At 57.1% G+C, this 18,434-nt stretch overlaps 1 protein-coding gene across 1 annotated transcript in view; it reads left to right on the top strand.

Annotated features, from left to right (window-relative positions):
* Positions 1-17,693, top strand: part of ZFR2 (zinc finger RNA binding protein 2) — a 60,960-nt gene extending 43,267 nt beyond the window's left edge. The window contains exons 12-20 of the mRNA XM_030936842.1: positions 1,024-1,132; positions 2,049-2,239; positions 5,362-5,533; positions 8,123-8,261; positions 12,161-12,255; positions 12,672-12,767; positions 14,878-14,989; positions 16,133-16,230; positions 17,266-17,693. Of these exons, the coding sequence (XP_030792702.1) occupies positions 1,024-1,132; positions 2,049-2,239; positions 5,362-5,533; positions 8,123-8,261; positions 12,161-12,255; positions 12,672-12,767; positions 14,878-14,989; positions 16,133-16,230; positions 17,266-17,442 (1,189 nt within the window). The 3' untranslated portion in view covers positions 17,443-17,693. The remainder of the gene's footprint in view (positions 1-1,023; positions 1,133-2,048; positions 2,240-5,361; positions 5,534-8,122; positions 8,262-12,160; positions 12,256-12,671; positions 12,768-14,877; positions 14,990-16,132; positions 16,231-17,265) is intronic.
* The last annotated feature ends 741 nt before the right edge of the window (positions 17,694-18,434 follow it).

The raw sequence follows: 18,434 nt of genomic DNA, 5'->3' as shown, positions 1-18,434 counted from the left end.
GACTCCTAGTGTCCCTGTGTACCCTGACCCCTCATGTCCTCTGTGACCCCTTGCCCCTGGTGTCCTCTGTGTCCCCTTACCCCTGGTGGCCCTGGGTCCCCCGACCCCTGGTGTCCCTGTGTACCCTGATCTCTGGTGTCCCCTGTGACTCCTTACCCCCGGTGTCCCCTGGGTTGCCCAACCCCTGGTGTCCTCTGGGACCCCTTACCCCTGGTGTCCCCTGTGTCTCCCTGACCCCCGGTGTCCCCTGGGTCCCCCGACCCCTGGTGTCCCTGTGTATCCTGACCCCTGGTGTCCTCTGTGACCCCTTACCCCCAGTGTCCGCTGGGTCCCCTTGACCCCTGGCATCTTCTGTGTCCCCTGACCTTTGTGTCCCCTGTATCCCCAACCTCTGGTGTGCCTTGTGACCCCGACCCCTGGAGTCCCCTTTGTTTTCCTGACCTCTGGTGTCCCCCTGACCCCTGGTGTGCCCTGTGACCCCCTGACCCCTGATGCCCCTGCGTTCCCTGAACCCTGGTGTCCCCTGACCCCGGTGTCCCTGTGTCCCCTGGTGTCTCTGTGTCTCCTGACCTTTGGTATCCCCTGAGTCCCCTTGACCCCTGGAGTCCCCTGTGTCCCCCTGATCTCCTAGTGTCCCCTCATCCCCAGTGTCTCCTGTGTCCCCTTGACCCCCGGTGTCCCAGTGTCCCTGACCTCTGGAGTCCCCTGTGTCCATCCCAGAGCATTTTCTGAGGTAACATCTGACTGTGGTGTGTCCAGCAGCAGCAGGTCTGCACTGGGAAGGGGACCAGGACTTCCTGAAGGCTGCGGCTGCCAAGGCTGGGTCTCTTTTGCCTAAGGGGTGTTTGGTTCCCCCCCACACTGGCCTTCCCAGCCTCAGTCTTCTGTGCATACAGCAGGCGCCCATGCAGTGCAGCGGAGCCCTGCCTTCCTTGCTGGGAGCATGAGGCCCCAGCGTCTCTGATGTGCCCCCAGCTCAGGGCTGCTGGCCTGACCACGCTCTGTCCTGTCTCGGTCCTGCAGGCGGCTGGAGGAGGAGCCTTGCCAGGACATGCCGCCCCACGCACCATCCGACTGGGCCCACTCTCTGCTCATGGGCAGGCCGGAGCCACCCACCAGCGCCCAACTCCAGGTAGGTACAGCTTCCTCTGTGTGCAAATGCGGGCAACCTCACACCCCCGGGGCAGCGGACACCTTAGGAGGACCTGACCTCCCCCAACTCCCATATAGTACTCAGGGGACGGGGCTCCACGGCCCACACCCCCTCACTCCACAGATGGGAGCCCCAGCCCCTACCATTGGACCACAGAGAACCCTTCTGCTTCCTGGAGCCCCGGGTGGTCGCCTCCCTTGGGGAGCCTCATGCCTCTGTGGCTACTACTGTCTCTTCTCAGGTGAACCTGTCCCCGTGGCCCGAGCCCCCAGGTTCAATGGAAACCTTTTTTTTTCTCTGTCACCCAGGTTGGAGTGTAGTGGTGCAATCTTGGCTCACTACAACCTCTGCCTCCTGGGTTTAAGCAATTCTCATGCTTCAGCCTCCCAAGTAACTGGGACTATGGGCGCCTGCCACTGTGCCGGGCTCTCTTGTATTTTTAGTAGAGATGGGGTTTCACCATGTTGCCCAGGCTGGTCTGGAACTCCTGGCCTCAGGTGATCCGCCTGCCTCGGCCTCCCTAAGTGCTGGGATTATAGGCATGAGCCACCGCGCCCAGCCTAAATGAGAACCTCAGATTTGCACCTTGCTGTGAGAAAGGGGTTTCCAGGCTGACTCAAAAGCCTCTGGTCTGGAAATTTAAAAATATGGCCAAAGGTGGCGGAGGCTCCCCCCATTCCTTCACTCAGACCCAAGCTTCCTGCAGCCATCAGGGGCAGCCCCAGGCACCTCCCTGTTCCCCAGCCTGGGGCTGTGTGTGCTGGATTCTCACCTGGCCGTGCTGCTGCCTGGTAACCCAGCTGGCCACGGCCACCTACCCCCACCTGCCCGCCTGCCCAGCACTCCCCAAGGGACCCCACAGCCCAGCCTTGACACGGGCGGCCTCTCCCCACAGCCCGGGCGGCGGCCGGCATCCAGCGACGACCGGCACGTCATGTGCAAGCACGCCACCATCTACCCCACGGAGCAGGAGCTCCTGGCCGTGCAGAGGGTGGTGTCCCACGCGGAGCGGGCCCTCAAGCTGGTGTCTGACACGCTGGCCGAGGAGGACCAGGGCGGCAGAGAGGAAGAGGGCGGCAAGCGCAGGTCATTGGAGATCCCCTTCCCCAGGGCCCAGCTCTCAGCCAGGACAGAGTTCAGCTCCTTGGGACGAGACCCTGCAGGAACCCCCAGCTCTGATGGCCCCGCAGCCCTCGGTGGCCCGCGGCAGCTTTCCAGCCCTGGGAGTGGGAAGTTCCCCAGGTCTCAGAGCTTCTTGGCACCGAACGAGGCTGGTTTGCGGAGGGTGGTCCATGCGGTTCTTTTTTTTTTTTTTTTTTTTTTTTTTTTGAGACGGAGTCTCACTCTGTTACCCAGGCTGGAGTGCAGTGGCGCAATCTCGGCTCACTGCAAGCTCCGCCTCCCGGGTTCCCGCCATTCTCCTGCCTCAGCCTCCCGAGTAACGGGGACTATAGGCGCCCGCCACGTTGCCCAGCTAGTTTTTTTGTATTTTTAGTAGAGGGGGGTTTCACCGTGTTAGCCAGGATGGTCTCGATCTCCTGACCTCATGATCCGCCCATCTCAGCCTCCCAAAGTGCTGGGATTACAGGCTTGAGCCACCGCGCCCGGCCGATGCCTCAGCGTTCCCTTTTGCTGTTGAATGTGCATCTAGAAACGTCGTTCACGAGGGACTGACAGTCTCTGTAAACCTCAGTTTCCTCATCGGCAGAAGGAAGCTGAGCGTGTTTCTGAACGGACCTCTCCGCCTCGGGGAGTAGTTGAGTAATCAGAGTGGTTCGTGTCACTGAGCAGCCGTGTGACTCAGCTCCAAGCCCCTGTGACTCTTAGGAAGCGAGAAGGTCCCTACGTCGTCTAAGCAACTGCCGTGGAGTGAACTCATCCGAGCGGGACTTACGTGTTTTCGAAGGTCCTTCCTGCTCTGGCAGCTGCTGATTTTTGTTGTTGTTGCTTTTTGTTTTTTGTTTTTGTTTTTGTTTTTTTTTTGAGATGGAGTCTCGCTCTGTCGCCCAGGCTGGAGTGCAGCGGCGCGATCTGGGCTCACTGCAAGCTCCGCCTCCCGGGTTCACACCATTCTCCTGCCTCAGCCTCCTGAGTCGCTGGGACTACAGGCGCCGCCACCTCGCCCGGCTAGTTTTTGTATTTTTTAGTAGAGACAGGGTTTCACCGTGTTAGCCAGGATGGTCTCGATCTCCTGACCTCATGATCCGCCCGTCTCGGCCTCCCAAAGTGCTGGGATTACAGGCGTGAGCCACCGCGCCCGGCCTGCTTTTTGTTTTTTAAGAAACAGATCTCACTCTGTTACCCAGGCTGGAGTGCAGCGGCGTGATCGGAGCTCACTGACCCTCAGACCCCCCCGGGCCCAAGCTATCCTCCCGCCTCAGCCTCCCGAGTGTTGGGACTACAGGTGCCCACCACCACACCCAGCTAATTGTTAACTTTTTGTAGCAATGAGGGGTCTCGCTATGTTGGCCAGGCTGGTCTTGAACTCCTGGGTTCAAGCGATCCTCCCACCTCAGCCTCCCAAAGTGCTGGGATTACAGGTTCACTCTAATCTTTGAATGCTTTTCTATTGTGGTAAAATCCACATCGCACAACACTGAGCATGTTAATCTAAGTGCACATACAGTCCAGGGGCACGCAGCACGTTCACACAGTTGTGCAAACAGCATCCCTGTCCCTGTCCAGAGCTGTCTCATCTTCCCAGACAGAAACTGTCCCGATTAAGCAAACTCCTCATTTTGTTTCATGCACCCACAAGTGCCCGTCCTGTCTCTGTGGACTGGCCTGTGCTGGACAGTTCACAGAAGTGGAGTCGCACACCGTGTGGCCTTTTGTGTCTGGCTGATCCACTCGGCCTGAGGGCTTCCTTTTGCTGGAGCATAGAGTACTGACTCCATATAGGAAATGTGAGCCTTGCAGCTGTGGGTTGGAAAGTGTCCCAATACAACGAGCACCCAGGAACCTGCCCTCTGCTTTTTTTTTTTCGGAGACCAAGTCTCGCTCTGTTTCCCAGGCTGGAGTATGGCGGCGCGATCTCGGCTCACAGCAACCTCTGCCTCCTGGGTTCACGCCATTCTCCTGCCTCAGCCTTCCAAGTACTGGAACTACAGGAATATACTACCACACCGAGCTAATTATTATTATTATTATTAATTATTTTGAGATGGAGTCTTGCTCTGTCTCCCAGGCTAGAGTTCAGTGAGACAATCTTGGCTCACTTCCATCTCCATCTCCCGGGTTCAAGCGATTCTCCTGCCTCAGCCTCCCATGTAACTGAGACTGCAGGTGCCCGCCACCATGCCCGGCTAATTTTTATATTTTTAGTAGAGATGGGTTTTCGCCATGTTGGCCAGGCTGGTCTCAAACTCCTGACCTCAAGTGATCTGCCCACCTCAGCCTCCCAAAGTGCTGGGATTACAGGTGTGAGCCACCATGCCTGGTCTAGGTTTGTGAATTTTCTTTCTTTTTTCTTTTTTTTTTTTTTTTTGAGATGGAGTCTGGCTCAGTCGCTCAGGCTGGAGTGCAGTGGCGCGATCAGGGCTCACTGCAATCTCCACCTCCCGGGTTCACGCCATTCTCCTGCCTCAGCCTCCGGAGTAGCTGGGACTACAGGCGCCCGCCACCTCGCCCGGCTAGTTTTTTTGTATTTTTTTTTTTTTTTTTAGTAGAGACGGGGTTTCACCGTGTTAGCCAGGATGGTCTCGATCTCCTGACCTCGTGATCTGCCCGTCTCGGCCTCCCAAAGTGCTGGGATTACAGGCGTGAGCCACCGCGCCCGGCTGTTTGTGAATTTTCTTAACCCCCGTGAAGCAAAGGCAGAATGCAGCCTTGCTTTCTGTCCTCTCTTGAACCATGTGGAGCCGAAACAACAGAGTGACAGAGTCCGTGAACGCTGGAGCCATCAGACCTCACGGGGCGGGCCTGGGGCGTAGCGTTTGCTCACAAGGAAGGAAAACGTGGGTTTGGCCACTCGTCCCGGCTACTCCGAGGCATGTCCAGTGACAGCACCTCCGCGATCGATCTCACGGTGTCTCATTTCATCCCGCAAGCGCCTCCCACAGAGTCGCCTGGTCCCATTTCATGGATGAGGATGCCGAGGCACAGAGGGGCTCTGCAAATGGCAGGGTCCGCGTGGTTCAGGAGCGAGGCAGCTGGGGTACCCCGCGTCTCTCCACTGACGGCTCACGTCTGTGGCTTTGTCCCCACAGCAGCGTTGCCCGTCAGGCTCGGGTCCTGAAAGGCGTCATGCGGGTAGGCATCCTGGCGAAAGGCCTCCTCCTGCGCGGGGACAGGAACGTGCGCCTCGCTCTGCTCTGTTCCAAGAAGCCCACGCACAGCCTGCTGCGGAGGATCGCCCAGCAGCTGCCCCAGCAGCTCCAGGTAAGGTCAGGACCCCGGCCATCGCTGCTCCAGGCGTCTGGCTGCCAGCCCTCTCCCCGCAGGAAACCTCTGTTACTAAACGACTCTAAGATACAAGAAGCAGGCTGGGCGCAGTGGCTCAAGCCTGTAATCTCAGCACTTTGGGAGGCCAAGACGGGCGGATCACGAGGTCAGGAGATCGAGACCATCCTGGCTAACACGGTGAAACCCTGTCTCTACTAAAAAATACAAAAAAACTAGCGGGGTGAGGTGGCGGGCGCCTGTAGTCCCAGCTACTCAGGAGGCTGAGGCAGGAGAATGGCGTGAACCTGGGAGAAGGAGCTTGCAGTGAGCTGAAATCCAGCGACTGCACTCCAGCCTGGGCGACAGAGCAAGACTCCATCTCAAAAAAAAAAAAAAAAAAGATACAAGAAACATTAAGCCAGGCACAGCGGCTCACGTCCATAATCCCAGCACTTAGGGAGGCTGAGGCGGGTGGATCACTTGAAGTCAGGAGTTTGAGACCAGCCTGGCCAACATGGTGAAACCCCATCTCTACTAAAAATACAGAAATTAGCCAGGCCTGGTGGCTCATGCCTGTAATCCCAGCTACGTGGGAGGCTGAAGTGAGAGAATCACTTGAACCCAGGAGGCAGAGGTTGTACTGAGTTGAGATTGTGCTGCTGCCGGGCGTGGTGGCTCAAGCCTGTAATCCCAGCACTTTGGGAGGCCGAGACGGGCAGATCACGAGGTCAGGAGATCGAGACCATCCTGGCTAGCACGGTGAAACCCCGTCTCTACTAAAAATACAAAAAACTAGCCGGGCGAGGTGGCGGGCGCCTGTAGTCCCAGCTACTCGGGAGGCTGAGGCAGGAGAATGGCGTGAATCCGGGAGGCAGAGCTTGCAGTGAGCCGAGATCTCGCCACTGCACTCCAGCCTGGGCGACAGAGTGAGACTCCGTCTCAAAAAAAAAAAAAAAAAGTAAATGATGATGAAAGCTGCACAGAAAACATTTGCAGCGATGATGACTGGGAAGCTGTAAGAAAAGGCAAAAACCCAATTTCAGTTTTAGGGCTGTGAGATGTCAACTGAATTTTTTCCTCTAGAGAATTTTCATATACTCTTCTCACACTGGAGGATTTAAATTGATCATCTTAGGTTTCAAAAGAAAAATTGGGCTGGGAATGGTGGTTCATGCCTGGAATCCCAACACTTTGGGAGGCTGAGGTGGTTGGATCACCTGAGGTCAGGAGTTCAAGACCAACCTGGCCATCATAGTAAAACCCTGTCTCTACTGAAAATAGAAAAATTAGCCGGGCTTGGTGGTGGGCGCCTGTAATCCCAGCTACTCAGGAGGCCGAGGCAGGGGAACCATTTGAGCCCTGGAGGCAGAGGTTGCAGTGAGCAGAGATCGTGCCACTGCACTCCAGCCTGGACCACAGAGTAAGACTCTGTCTCAAAAAAAAAAAAAAAGAAAGAAAAATGAAAAATTGGTTCCCAGAGTTGTTCCTTCTTCCTGAGTGTCTGTCACCATCCCTGGGAAAACTCAGCCTTACTCCTTTGACTTTTCCAGTGGACACTGGATGCCCAGGGGATGGGCAGCACCTGGTCGGGGAGACAGTGTTCCCCATAGAAGGACCAGCACCTGCAGAGGCCAAAAGCAGGAGGCCCAGAGCAAGGAGGGGTGGGCATGAGGGAATGAGGGGGCGCCTGGATCAAGCTGGGCCTGAAGGCCATACCAGGAGCTAGGATTACATTCTCAGGGAAGTGGGGAGGCTGGAGGGTTTTGAGCAGGGGAGTGACATGCTCTGACTTCAGTGATGGCATCTCACATTTCCTGCACACCTACAACATGTCAGTGGCTACAACATGACAGATACAGCCCCTGCTTTCTGGAAAACTTGCAGCCTGGTGCAAAGACAATAACCGAGTCCCATGAGAATGGCTAAGGCTGTGGGGAAGCTGGCAGCATCCACCCCAGTAATGTCAACAGAGCCCCCTGGGGGCTGACTTGCAGCAGGGAGGCCCTGAGAAGGGAAGGGATGGAAGATCAGGGAGAGAGGGGAGAGAGGTGGGCTTCAGGTGGGAGGCCAGGCTCAGGTGTGAGCACAGGCCGCATGAAGGGCGATGACCATGGACAGGAAGAGCAGACTGTGACACAGATCTCTTGAACTATGTCCTTCTGACAGGAGATGGTGGCATCTCATTATAGTTTTACTCCTTCCTGACTATGGGGTAATGTGTGTCATTGTGTAAAAAGGGCCATTTGTGTTTCTTTTTCTGCCAAGTATCTGTTACTTCACTCACCAATTTTTTATTGGATTGCTGATCTTCTTGTTATTGAATTATAGGTGTTCTTTACATATGGAGGCTCCTTATATCACAGGGTCTGTTGTCTGTATATATCTTTACATGTGTGTGCTCCCGGAGGGCTGCGGCTGTGTCTTGGTCACTTGGAGGTTTCAGACACGGGGCACAGGGCCTGGCACCCAGGCAGCAAGTGTGGGAGGCCCGACAGAATTAACTTACACACCAACCACGTCCTGGCTGATTTACACATGAATCTGGGCTGCAGTAAGGTGGCCTTGTGTTGTATTTATCCCTCCCAGATGGTGACCGAGGATGAGTATGAGGTTTCCTCTGACTCTGAAGCCAACATTGTCATCTCCTCCTGCGAGGAGCCCAGGATGCAGGTCACCGTATCCGTCACCTCACCCCTGATGCGGGAGGACCCCTCCACAGACCCAGGTGCGGCCCAGCCCTTCCTTCCAACCACCATCCCCCGCACGCTTCCCGAGGGCACTCCCCACACCCAGGCCTGGGGCAGTGTCCGCCTCTGCCCTGAGCAGGAAATGCCACAGCAGCCACACTCCAGCACTGGTGTCCCCCCGAGGATTCCATGGGTCACACAAGAGCTGGGTCTCCGGGCAGCAGAGGAGGCGAGTCGGTGACAGCATCAGATGGGCTCAGAGCCTGGCTGCAGGGGCCGTGCTCGGGCGAGTGACACCGTGTCGCCTCCCTTGCCCTGACCCAGGGCTGGCACCTGCTTCTCCGGCCCTGGCGACACCAGCCCCAGCGGCAGTGGACAGGTCTGAGCCATTTCCCCCGCGTCACAGCAGAAGCTCAGTTTGACTCTGTTCATCAGTCGCCGCGGTCCCAGTACCACTGATTAGGAACCTGGGGGGTCGGGGGGCTTAAAGCCAGACTTGCCAGGCCTGGGAGGGTGGGTGAGGGGCTGGGCCAGGCTGGGGGCAGCGAGGGTCTTGGCTGGCAGCCACAGCGGAGGCAGCCATCGGTAACACACTGCACGTCTGTGCTCCCGAAGTCTCAGCCAGCTGTGGAGTCTTCCAGAACAGTCTCTAGGGCAGTTTTCCAAACTCCTATCATCTTTCACCCCCTTTATAATCTTTTTTGGTCATAACTGAGGGCCATGACCTACTGAGGTTTCTCTTTCCATCCATTTGGTATTTTTTGTTGGTTTGTTTTTTGAAACAGAGTCTCACTCTGTCGCCCAGGCTGGAGTGCAGTGGCGCGATGTTGGCTCACCGCAACCTCCGCCACCTGGGTTCCAGTGATTCTCCTGCCTCAGCCCCCGAGTAGCTAGGACTACTGGTGTGCGCCACCACACCCAGTTAATTTTTTTGTATTTTTAGTGGAGACGGAGTTTCACCAGGTTGGCCAGGCTGGTCTCAAACTCCTGACCTCAGGTGATCCGCCCACCTCAGCCTCCCAAAGTGCTGGGATGACAGGCGTGAGCCACCATACCTGGCCCAATTTGTTTTTTAAAGCTTCAGTTTTTTTTTGTTTTTTTTTTTTTTTTTAAGAAGAGCCTTTGAATCATTAAATGGAAAGCCACGATTGGTCCTCACAAATAGTCATCTAAAAAGTAAGTACAGTGTGGGGAAGAGTGGCTTTCAGTGCTAGCTGAAGGCTCTGACACAAATGCGGAGGAGGCTGGGGAGTGGCGCCGTGGTGGGGGCGGGTGAAGGGTTGGCGGCCACTAGACAGTGGCTCTTTCCTGGCTTGGGTGGGTGCTTAAGTGAGCGGAAATCCTGTGAGGACCGATCAGCGACCGAAGACCCGTGAGCCACCCCCCAGGAAACTGCACTTCCTGTTGGCCTTTTCCTGCCCCCGCTTCCCCTCCCCAGGCCCAGCGTGGTGGGGAGGTGAGCTTCTAAAACTCCCTTTCTAGGTCGGGCACAGCGGCCCACCTCTCTAATCCCAGCACTTTTGGAGGTTGAAGTGGGAGGATTGCTTGAGCCCAGAAATTCGAGACCAGCCTGGGCAATGTAGTAAGACTCCATCTCTAAAAAAAGAAAATTTGGCCAGGCGCAGTGGCTCACGCCTGTAATCCCAGCACTTTGGGAGGCTGATGCTGGCAGATCACCTGAGGTCAGGGGTTCGAGACCAGCCTGCCCAACATGGTGAAACCCTGTCTCTACTAAAAATACAAAAATTAGCTGGGCATGGTAGCGCATGCCTGTAGTCCCAGCTACTCAGGAGGCTGAGGCAGGAGAATTGCTTGAACCCGAGAGGTGGAGGTTGCAGTAAGCCAAGATTGCGCCACTGCACTCCAGCCTGGGTGACAGAGTGAGACTCCATCTCGAAACAAACAACAAATAAATATTAGCTGAATGTGGTGGTGCATGTCTGCAGTCCCAGCTACTCAGGAGGCTGAGGCAGGAGGATCACATGAGCCCAGGAGTTCGAGGCTGCAGTGAGCTACAGTGGCACCACTGCACTCCAGCCTGGGCCACAGAGCAAGACCCTGTCTCTAAATACATAAAAAATAAAACCCCTGCTGGGCACAGCAGCTTACGCCCCTAATCCCAGCGCTTTGGGAGGCCGAGGGGGGCGGATCACAAGGTCAGGAGATTGAGACCATCCTGGCTGACACGGTGAAACCCCGTCTCTACTAAAAATACAAAAATAATTTTTTAAAAAATTAGCCAGGTGTGGTGGTGGGCGCCTGAAGTCCCAGCTCCTCGGGAGGCTGCGGCAGGAGAATGGTGTGAACCCAGGAGGCGGAGCGTGCAGTGAGCCGAGATGGCGCCACCGCACTCCAGCCCAGGCGACAGAGCAAGACTCCGTCAAACAAACCAAAACAAAACCGTTCCTCATATACACCTCTGCCATTTCCCTCTCTGCCCCAAAGGAGTCATTTCCCTGACAGATCAGCGGGGATGGTTGTGAACCAGTGGGAAACCTGGGCACCATCCTCTGACCTAAATGAACCAGGGCCTCCCACAGTGTTGTATGTAATTAAATAAGAAAAATATCCTGTTTTGGTTTTTGGTTTTTAAGAGACATTGTGTCACTGTGGTCCAGGCTGGAGCGCAGTGGTGCAGTCATAGCTCACCACAGCCTCGACCTCCTGGGCTCCAGCAGTCCTCCTGCCTCAGCCTCCCCAATGGCTGGGACCACAGGTGTGTGCCATCATGCCCGGCTAAATTTTATTTTTTGTGGAGACAGGGTCTTGCCATGTTGCCCAGGCTGATCTCAAACTCCTGGGCTCAAACAATCCTCTTGCCTCAGCCTCCCAAAGTACTGGGATTCCAGGAATGAGCCACTGTTTTCCAGTTGAGAAAAATACTTTTTTTTTTTTTTTTTTTTTTTTTGAGATACAGTCTCACTCTGTTGCACAGGCTGGAGCGCAGTGGCATAATACTGGCTCACTGCAACTTCCACCTCCCAAGTCCAAGCTATTCTCCTGCCTCAGCCTCCCGAGTAGCTGGGATTACAGGCGTGCGCCACCATGCCCAGCTGATCTTCGTATTTTTAGTAGAGACAGGGTTTTGACATATTGACCAGGCTGGTCTTGAACTCCTGACCTCAGGATCCGCCCCCTCTTGGCCTCCCAAAGTGCTGGGATTACAGGTGTGAGCCACCACACCCAACCAAGAAAAATATTCTTGAAGGAAAATAATAACCCGGGAGGGAAAAGGGACCCACATCTCTCCCAGACTCTGGGGCCGTTGTCGTCAACAACAGGACGTGTTGAAATCGGACCCACTTTCTCCCTTTTCATGATGCATGTGGAAGTTTCTAGAAATCTGGCTTAATTCCTAGTTTCCCATCTTCACCCTCATCGGCTAACCGAGAGCGTCAGGGCTGAAATCCCTCAGTAGCAATAGGTAAGCTCAGAACTTCCCAGGTGACTTTTTCCAGGAACGCTTTGTCTGGTCCTCACTGCGTCTTAGCAGGACAATCTGGGAGGAACCCTCATTCCCCAGATGGATAAAACGAGGCCTAAAGGATTGAGACCGGGCGTGGTGGCTCACGCCTGTAATCCCAGCACTCTGGAAGGCCGAGGTGGGAGGATCCCCTGAGGTCAAGAGTTCAAGACCAGCCTGGCCAACATGGTGAAACCCCGTTTCTACTAAAAATACAACAATTAGCCAGATGTGGTGGCCGGCACCTGTAATCGCAGCTACTTGGGAGGCTGAGGCAGGAGAATCACTTGAACCCAGGAAATGGAGGTTGCAGTGAGCCAAGATCGTACCACTGCACTCCAGCCTGGGTGACAGAGTGAAACTGTGTCTCAAAAAAGAAAGGATTGAGGGGCCCAAACTGAGCCCCTCACCCCGTCGGCAGCAGAGCGGGATAAGGTGCCTTCCCCGCACACCTTAAGGTTTTTCTTCTAGAAGGCATGGAGAAGCCTCGGGCTGACCCAGGTGATGTCCTGAGCTCCGAGAAGTGCCTCGAGTCCCTGGCCGCCCTTCGTCATGCCCGGTGGTTTCAGGTCAGGGGGGCAGGGGTGGAGCAGGGGGAGAGGGGTGACTTTGAGGAACGTGTCTCAGAGGCACCAGCCTGACCCGGCGCGGCCGCCTCAGCCTCGTGGGCTCCCAGCGCAGACCAGGTCGCCCGCCATCAGCTTCCTGGCTGAGCACTGACTTGACAACCAACGCTGGCTCCTGGCTGATGGGGTCAGGAAACGTGAAAGGAGTGGGTGCTGTCCTGGGGGTGGGGACGCTGCCGTCCCGTGGCCACTCAACGGCCTGGTGGCACCGGACTCATCTGGAAGTGGACTCTGCTTCCACCTGCCACCTTCGAGGCCGCCAAGGCTCCCCATTGTCCTCCCCGGGGTTCATGCTGACGACACCACACCACGTGGCCGTGTGAGCCCCAGAAAGTGAACCATGTGCTTCTCCCCCGAAGGCTCGAGCCAGCAGCCTGCAGCCATGCGTGATCGTCATCAGGGTCCTGAGGGACCTCTGCCGGCGTGTGCCCACCTGGGCAGCCCTGCCAGCCTGGGTAAGGCAGTGCCTGGCGGCCCAGCCCTCCACTGGGAGCCCCGAGGGGCTCCGTGGCCGTGACAGGCCCAGGTCGAGAGACAAACCCTTTCCCGTGAAGGAGCCGGCGGGAGACGTAGTACTCAAGAGAGGCCGTGGGAGTCCCTGAGGTTCCCTGGGCGGGGGAGACGGCCCTGTCCACAGCCTCATTTGACTACCATTATTCAAAACCCAGAACCTCGCATGAAAATGCGGGACTGGCCAGGGAAATGTGCGGTGTCTGCCCGACTTCGTGGCACCAGAGCAGAGGGGCCCAGGCAGAGGGGCGGAAGCTGGACTCCCCATCCTGGCTGCACACCGGCCTCTGGGTGACCCAGCCCAGACCCACCTGCTTTGGAGAGGAGACCCCCTGTGGCTCTAACACCACCCCCTGCCTATCCTGGTAGAAAGAGGAGGGAGAAGAAGAAGCAGAACCCCCCACACACAAGGTTCATGGAGCAGGCCCCAAGCCCATGCCCCCCACAGAGACCCCGGGAACCCATCCAGTCCCCAGACCTTCACCAGCCACAAGCCAGCCATCCACACCCAGCCTCCTCCCCTGCCCTGAGGGCGTCTCCCATCCCACCCTGCAGTGGCGTCCCCCATCCCGCGCTGCAGTGGCGTCCCCCATCCTGCGCTGCAGTGGCGTCCCCCATCCCGCGCTGCAGTGGCGTCCCCCATCCCGCGCTGCAGTGGCGTCCCCCATCCCGCGCTGGAGTGGCGTCCCCCATCCCGCGCTGGAGTGGCGTCCCCCATCCCGCGCTGGAGTGGTGTCTTGCCTGTGGTCCCCTCCACCAGGCCCGTGTCCTTCATCCACACCCACCCACTGCCCAGCGTCCAGAATGCAGCGTGGTACAGAGGCTGTTTGTTTTGGTAGAGATTAAGTCTCTTTTTTACTTTTATTTTTTTACTTTTATTTTTTTTGAGACAGAGTCTCACTCTGTCACCCGGGCTGGAGTGCAGTGGCGTGATCTCGGCTCACTGCAAGCTCTGCCTCCCGGGTTCACGTCATTCTCCTGCCTCAGCCTCCCGAGTAGCTGGGACTACAGGCGCCCGCCACAATGCCCGGCTAATTTTTTGCATTTTTAGTAGAGACGGGGTTTCACCGTGTTAGCCAGGATGGTCTCGATCTCCTGACCTTGTGATCCGCCCACCTCAGCCTCCCAAAGTGCTGGGATTACATAATTTTTGTATTTTTAGTAGAGATGGGGTTTCGCCATGTTGGCCAGGCTGGTCATGAACTCCTGACCTCAAGTGATCTTCCCGCCTCAGCCTCCCAAAGTGCTGGGATTACAGGCGTGAGCCACCGCGCCCGGCCTTTCTTTTTTTTCTTTTTTTTTTTTGTTGAGACAGAGTCTCGCTCTGTCGCCCAGGCTGGAGTGCAGTGGCCGGATCTCAGCTCACTGCAAGCTCCGCCTCCCGGGTTTACGCCATTCTTCTGGCTCAGCCTCCCTAGTAGCTGGGACTACAGGGGCCCACCACCTCGCCCGGCTAGTTTTTTGTATTTTTTTTTTAGTAGAGACGGGGTTTCACCGTGTTCGCCAGGATGGTCTCGATCTCCTGACCTCGTGATCCACCCGTCTCGGCCTCCCAAAGTGCTGGGATTACAGGCTTGAGCCACCGCGCCCGGCCCAAGCCCGGCCTTTCATACCCATTGTTTAGGGGAAACGTCTTCTCCACTCCTGGGAGGAGGTCACAGCAGCCAGCTCCGTGCTGGGTGACCAGCGTGGGGCTGTCCCGACGTGCAGAAAACCTGTGTTGCCTGAGACCTGTTTTCCTGCTGTGGCGGGCCCCACGCGGCAGGCTGAGACAGGACAATCACCTGAACCCGGGAGGCGGAGGTTGCCAGCCTGGGCAACAGAGCAAGACTCTGCTCTCAAAAAAAAAAAAAAAGAAAGAAACCAGCCCGTGGCCGTGCCAGGAGGTGGCAGAGCCATGCCACGGGCCGCCCTCCTCGGCGGAAGTTCAGTGGGTGGTGGGAGTTAGAGACAGAGCTGAGGGGGGCCTCCTGTCCCAGGGACCCCAGGACCTCCCGGGCAGACGGGCTGCTGCACTCCCCAAAAGCACAGCAACCGCTCTTCTGTCCCCACCAGGCCATGGAGCTGCTGGTGGAGAAGGCTGTGAGCAGTGCGGCGGGGCCCCTGGGCCCTGGTGACGCGGTCAGGCGAGTGCTGGAGTGCGTGGCCACAGGGACGCTCCTGACAGGTCAGTCGCCAGGCCGGAGGGCCCAGAAGGTGGGCAGCAAATCGCAAAGACCAGGACCCATGGCTGTGGTACAGATGGCTGGGGTCACAGACACAGAGGAAGTGTCCAGCCCAGGCACGAGAGCGGCCCACGACACACACATGCTCCTAGGAGGGAGGCAGACAGGGAGGACACCACCCTGCACGCAGGGCACAGACACACAGGTCCCCGAAGGGAGGGCTCAGCCTCCACCCAGGAGACAACGGTTATGTTATCTGTCGGCCACGCCCACCGGCGGCGGCACAGAGCCACCCCGGCACAGAGCCACCCCGGCACAGAGCCACCCCGGCACAGAACCACCCCGGCGCAGAGCCACCCCGGCACCTGTCCTCCAAAGATTATCCAGAGGGAACAGCCAGGAGCTCAGCTGACAGGGGGCGCAGAGTTGCCCAGCACAGTGCGTTCTACACCAGCAGAGGGAAGAGAACGCGGCAGGACACACTCGTGTGAGAGGGTGGCGGTCAGATACGGAAAAGGGTGTTTTTGAGTCATTTTTAGTGACATAGGATATCAAGTGAAAAGGGAGCATAAAGCTTTGGGCCCGTTGCCTGAGCCATTATGTAAAGCACACGTGTAGGCACGCACACGCACAGGCACGCACGTGGACATGAGTGCACATACAGGCACACACATGGACGTACTTGCACACATGGGCACACACGCATGGGCACACACGGACATGAATGCATGCACACACACAGACATGCATGCACATGGGCACAGAGACGAGTGCACACACAGGCACACATGCACATACACCCGTGGGCACGCATGTGCACAGACGGACACACACAGGCACATGGGCCCACATGGACACACACATCAGCATACATGTGCATATGCATGGGTGCACACAGGCACACACACACACATACACAAAGCCCAGGAGGTGCTGGCAGCCCAACGGGCTTTGAGGGCTGGGAGGACTCCCCCATGAGCCCGGGTGAAACCCTGACCTGCTGAGAGAGGCCTGAGGGTCAGAGGCTGCAAGTACAGCCCCATGCACGGGCCCCTGGGGCTCCATGATGTCGAGGGACGGCTCTGTCACCATCTTTCACGAGGGCATTCTCGGCTTCTTTGTTGTTCCCACTCCCCCTCACAAAGATGGGCCCGGACTCCAGGATCCCTGCGAGAGAGACCAGACAGACGCCCTCGAGCCCATGACCCTCCAAGAGCGGGAAGACGTGACCGCCAGCGCCCAGGTAGGAGGGCCAAGTCCACGGCAGGGGTGACGCCCAGGTCCCAGCTCCGGCTTACAGCTGTGCAGTGTTCCCCGAAATGGCCCAGGTTCCACCTTCTCTCCCTCCCACTGAGATGTACGGGAACAGGAGGGTGGCCTGTGGGTGGCAGGACCGCGCATGGGGACAGGGCCAGCCTGGCGTGGTGGCGTGGGGCTGGCAGCTCAGAGCCAAAGCCACCACTGTAACGAGGCCCAGACCTCAAGTCTCACGGGCAGGGACTGTCCTCCCTCCACATCGCTGACCATGGTCCTAGAAGCTAGCTGTAGCCGGCAGCTCGTCCTGTCCAGCCCTCACCTGTGGTTTCCTTGTTTGCAAATTTGTTTATAAGAAAAATCTCCCAGCAGCACGAAAACCAAACCACAGCGGGTCTGACGTTTCTGAATTTTGCTTTTAACGGGATCAGTGAAATGGCTCGCAGTGCAGGATGTGGGGTCCCTGCAGTGAGGTGGAAAGAGCTGGTGGTCAGTGGAGTGGGGGGCCTCCTGGGACAGTCCTTGCGGTCAGCCAGCACCAAGTGAAAATTCGTCAGGCGCTGCGGTGGCCCAAGCTCAGCAGTCGTAAGAAGCCGTGTTGGCCAGGCCGGGTGGCTTGCACCTGTCATCCCAGCACTTTGGGAGGCCGAGGTGGGTGGATCACAAGGTCAGGAGTTCGAGACCAGCCTGGCCAATATAGTGAAACCCCGTCTCTACTAAAAATACAAAATTAGCCAGACGTGGTGGCACATGCCTGTAATCCCACCTACTTGGGAGGCTGAGGCAGGAGAATCATTTGAACCCGGGAAGTGGAGGTTGCAATGAGCTGAGATTGCGCCACTGTACTCCAGCCTGGGTGACAGAGCAAACTCTGTCTCCAAAAAAAAGGTGCGGGGAGTGTCTCGAGGGACACAGGATAGGCCTGGCCCATCTGCTAGTGGCTACAGATGCCAGCCCCTCTGTGTCCTCAGCACTCGGGGAGCAGGGTGGGCAAGGGTCCTGATGGGCTGTGTGTGCCCCGCAGCACGCCCTGCGAATGCTGGCCTTCCGGCAGACCCACAAGATCCTGGGCATGGATCTCCTGCCACCCAGACACCGGCTTGGGGCCCGCTTCCGGAAGAGGCAGCGGGGACCTGGCGAGGCCGAGGAGGGCCCAGGGGAGAAGAAGCAGGGCCGGCGGGATGGAGAGGGCCTCGTGTGAGCCACCTGCCTCCCCAACCTGCGGGCCTTCCCATCCCTGCACTCCTGGACGTGTGCCCACTGACCAATGGCAGCATCATCCCTGACGTTAGACAACAGTTGTTTCCTTTTGAGTAGCGCTCTGTAGGTTTCTTTTAAAACACTTGTGCTTCAGGCCGGGCACCGTGGCTCATGCCTTTAATCCTAGCACTTTGGGAGGCCGAGTTGCTTGAGCCTGAGGGTTCCAAGGCCAGCCTAGATGACAGAGTGAGACCCCCCATCTCTCCAAAATATTTTTAAAAATCAGCTTGGTGTGGTTGGTGGCCAGGCGCAGTGATTCATGCCTGTAATCCCAGCACTTTGAGAGGCCGAGGTGGGCAGATCACCTGAGGTCAGGAGTTCAAGACTAGCCTGGCCAACATGGCGAAACCCTGTCTCTAGTAAAAACACACACACACACACACACACACACACACACAGATTAGCCTGGAGTGTTGGTATGCACCTGTAGTCCCAGCTACTTAGTAGGGAGGCTGAGTCCGGAGGATTCCTTGAGGCCAGGAGGGCAGTGAGCTGTGATTGCACCGTGGCACTCCAACCTGGGGAACAGAAGACCTTGTCACTTAAGAGAAATTTTTTTTTAACATTTGTGCTTAAATTGTTAGAGAAATGACACCATCCAGCCCTGGGAGTGGCACCCCCTCCTGGAGGGCCCGGTCCCCCACGGCCAGGTGGGCCAGCAGTATAGCAAGCAGATTCTAAACTGGGGGATTTCTTGCTGACTCTAAACTCACCTTGTTTAGGAAGGGGTGAATACCTCCTTTGGGCCAGGCGCGGTGGCTCACGCCTACAATCCTAGCACTTTGGGAGGCCAAGCTTGGTGGATCGCTTGAGCCGAGGAGTTTGAGATCAGTCTGGGCAATATGATGACACCGCATCTTTACAAACAATTAGCCAGATGTGGTGGCCCAAGCCTGTAGTCCCAGCTACTCAGGAGGCTGAGGCTGTAGGATC

The sequence above is a fragment of the Rhinopithecus roxellana genome, chromosome 8, assembly GCF_007565055.1.
Source record: "Rhinopithecus roxellana isolate Shanxi Qingling chromosome 8, ASM756505v1, whole genome shotgun sequence".
Lineage (NCBI taxonomy): Eukaryota > Metazoa > Chordata > Mammalia > Primates > Cercopithecidae > Rhinopithecus > Rhinopithecus roxellana.
This window is presented reverse-complemented; position numbering and strand designations above follow the sequence as displayed.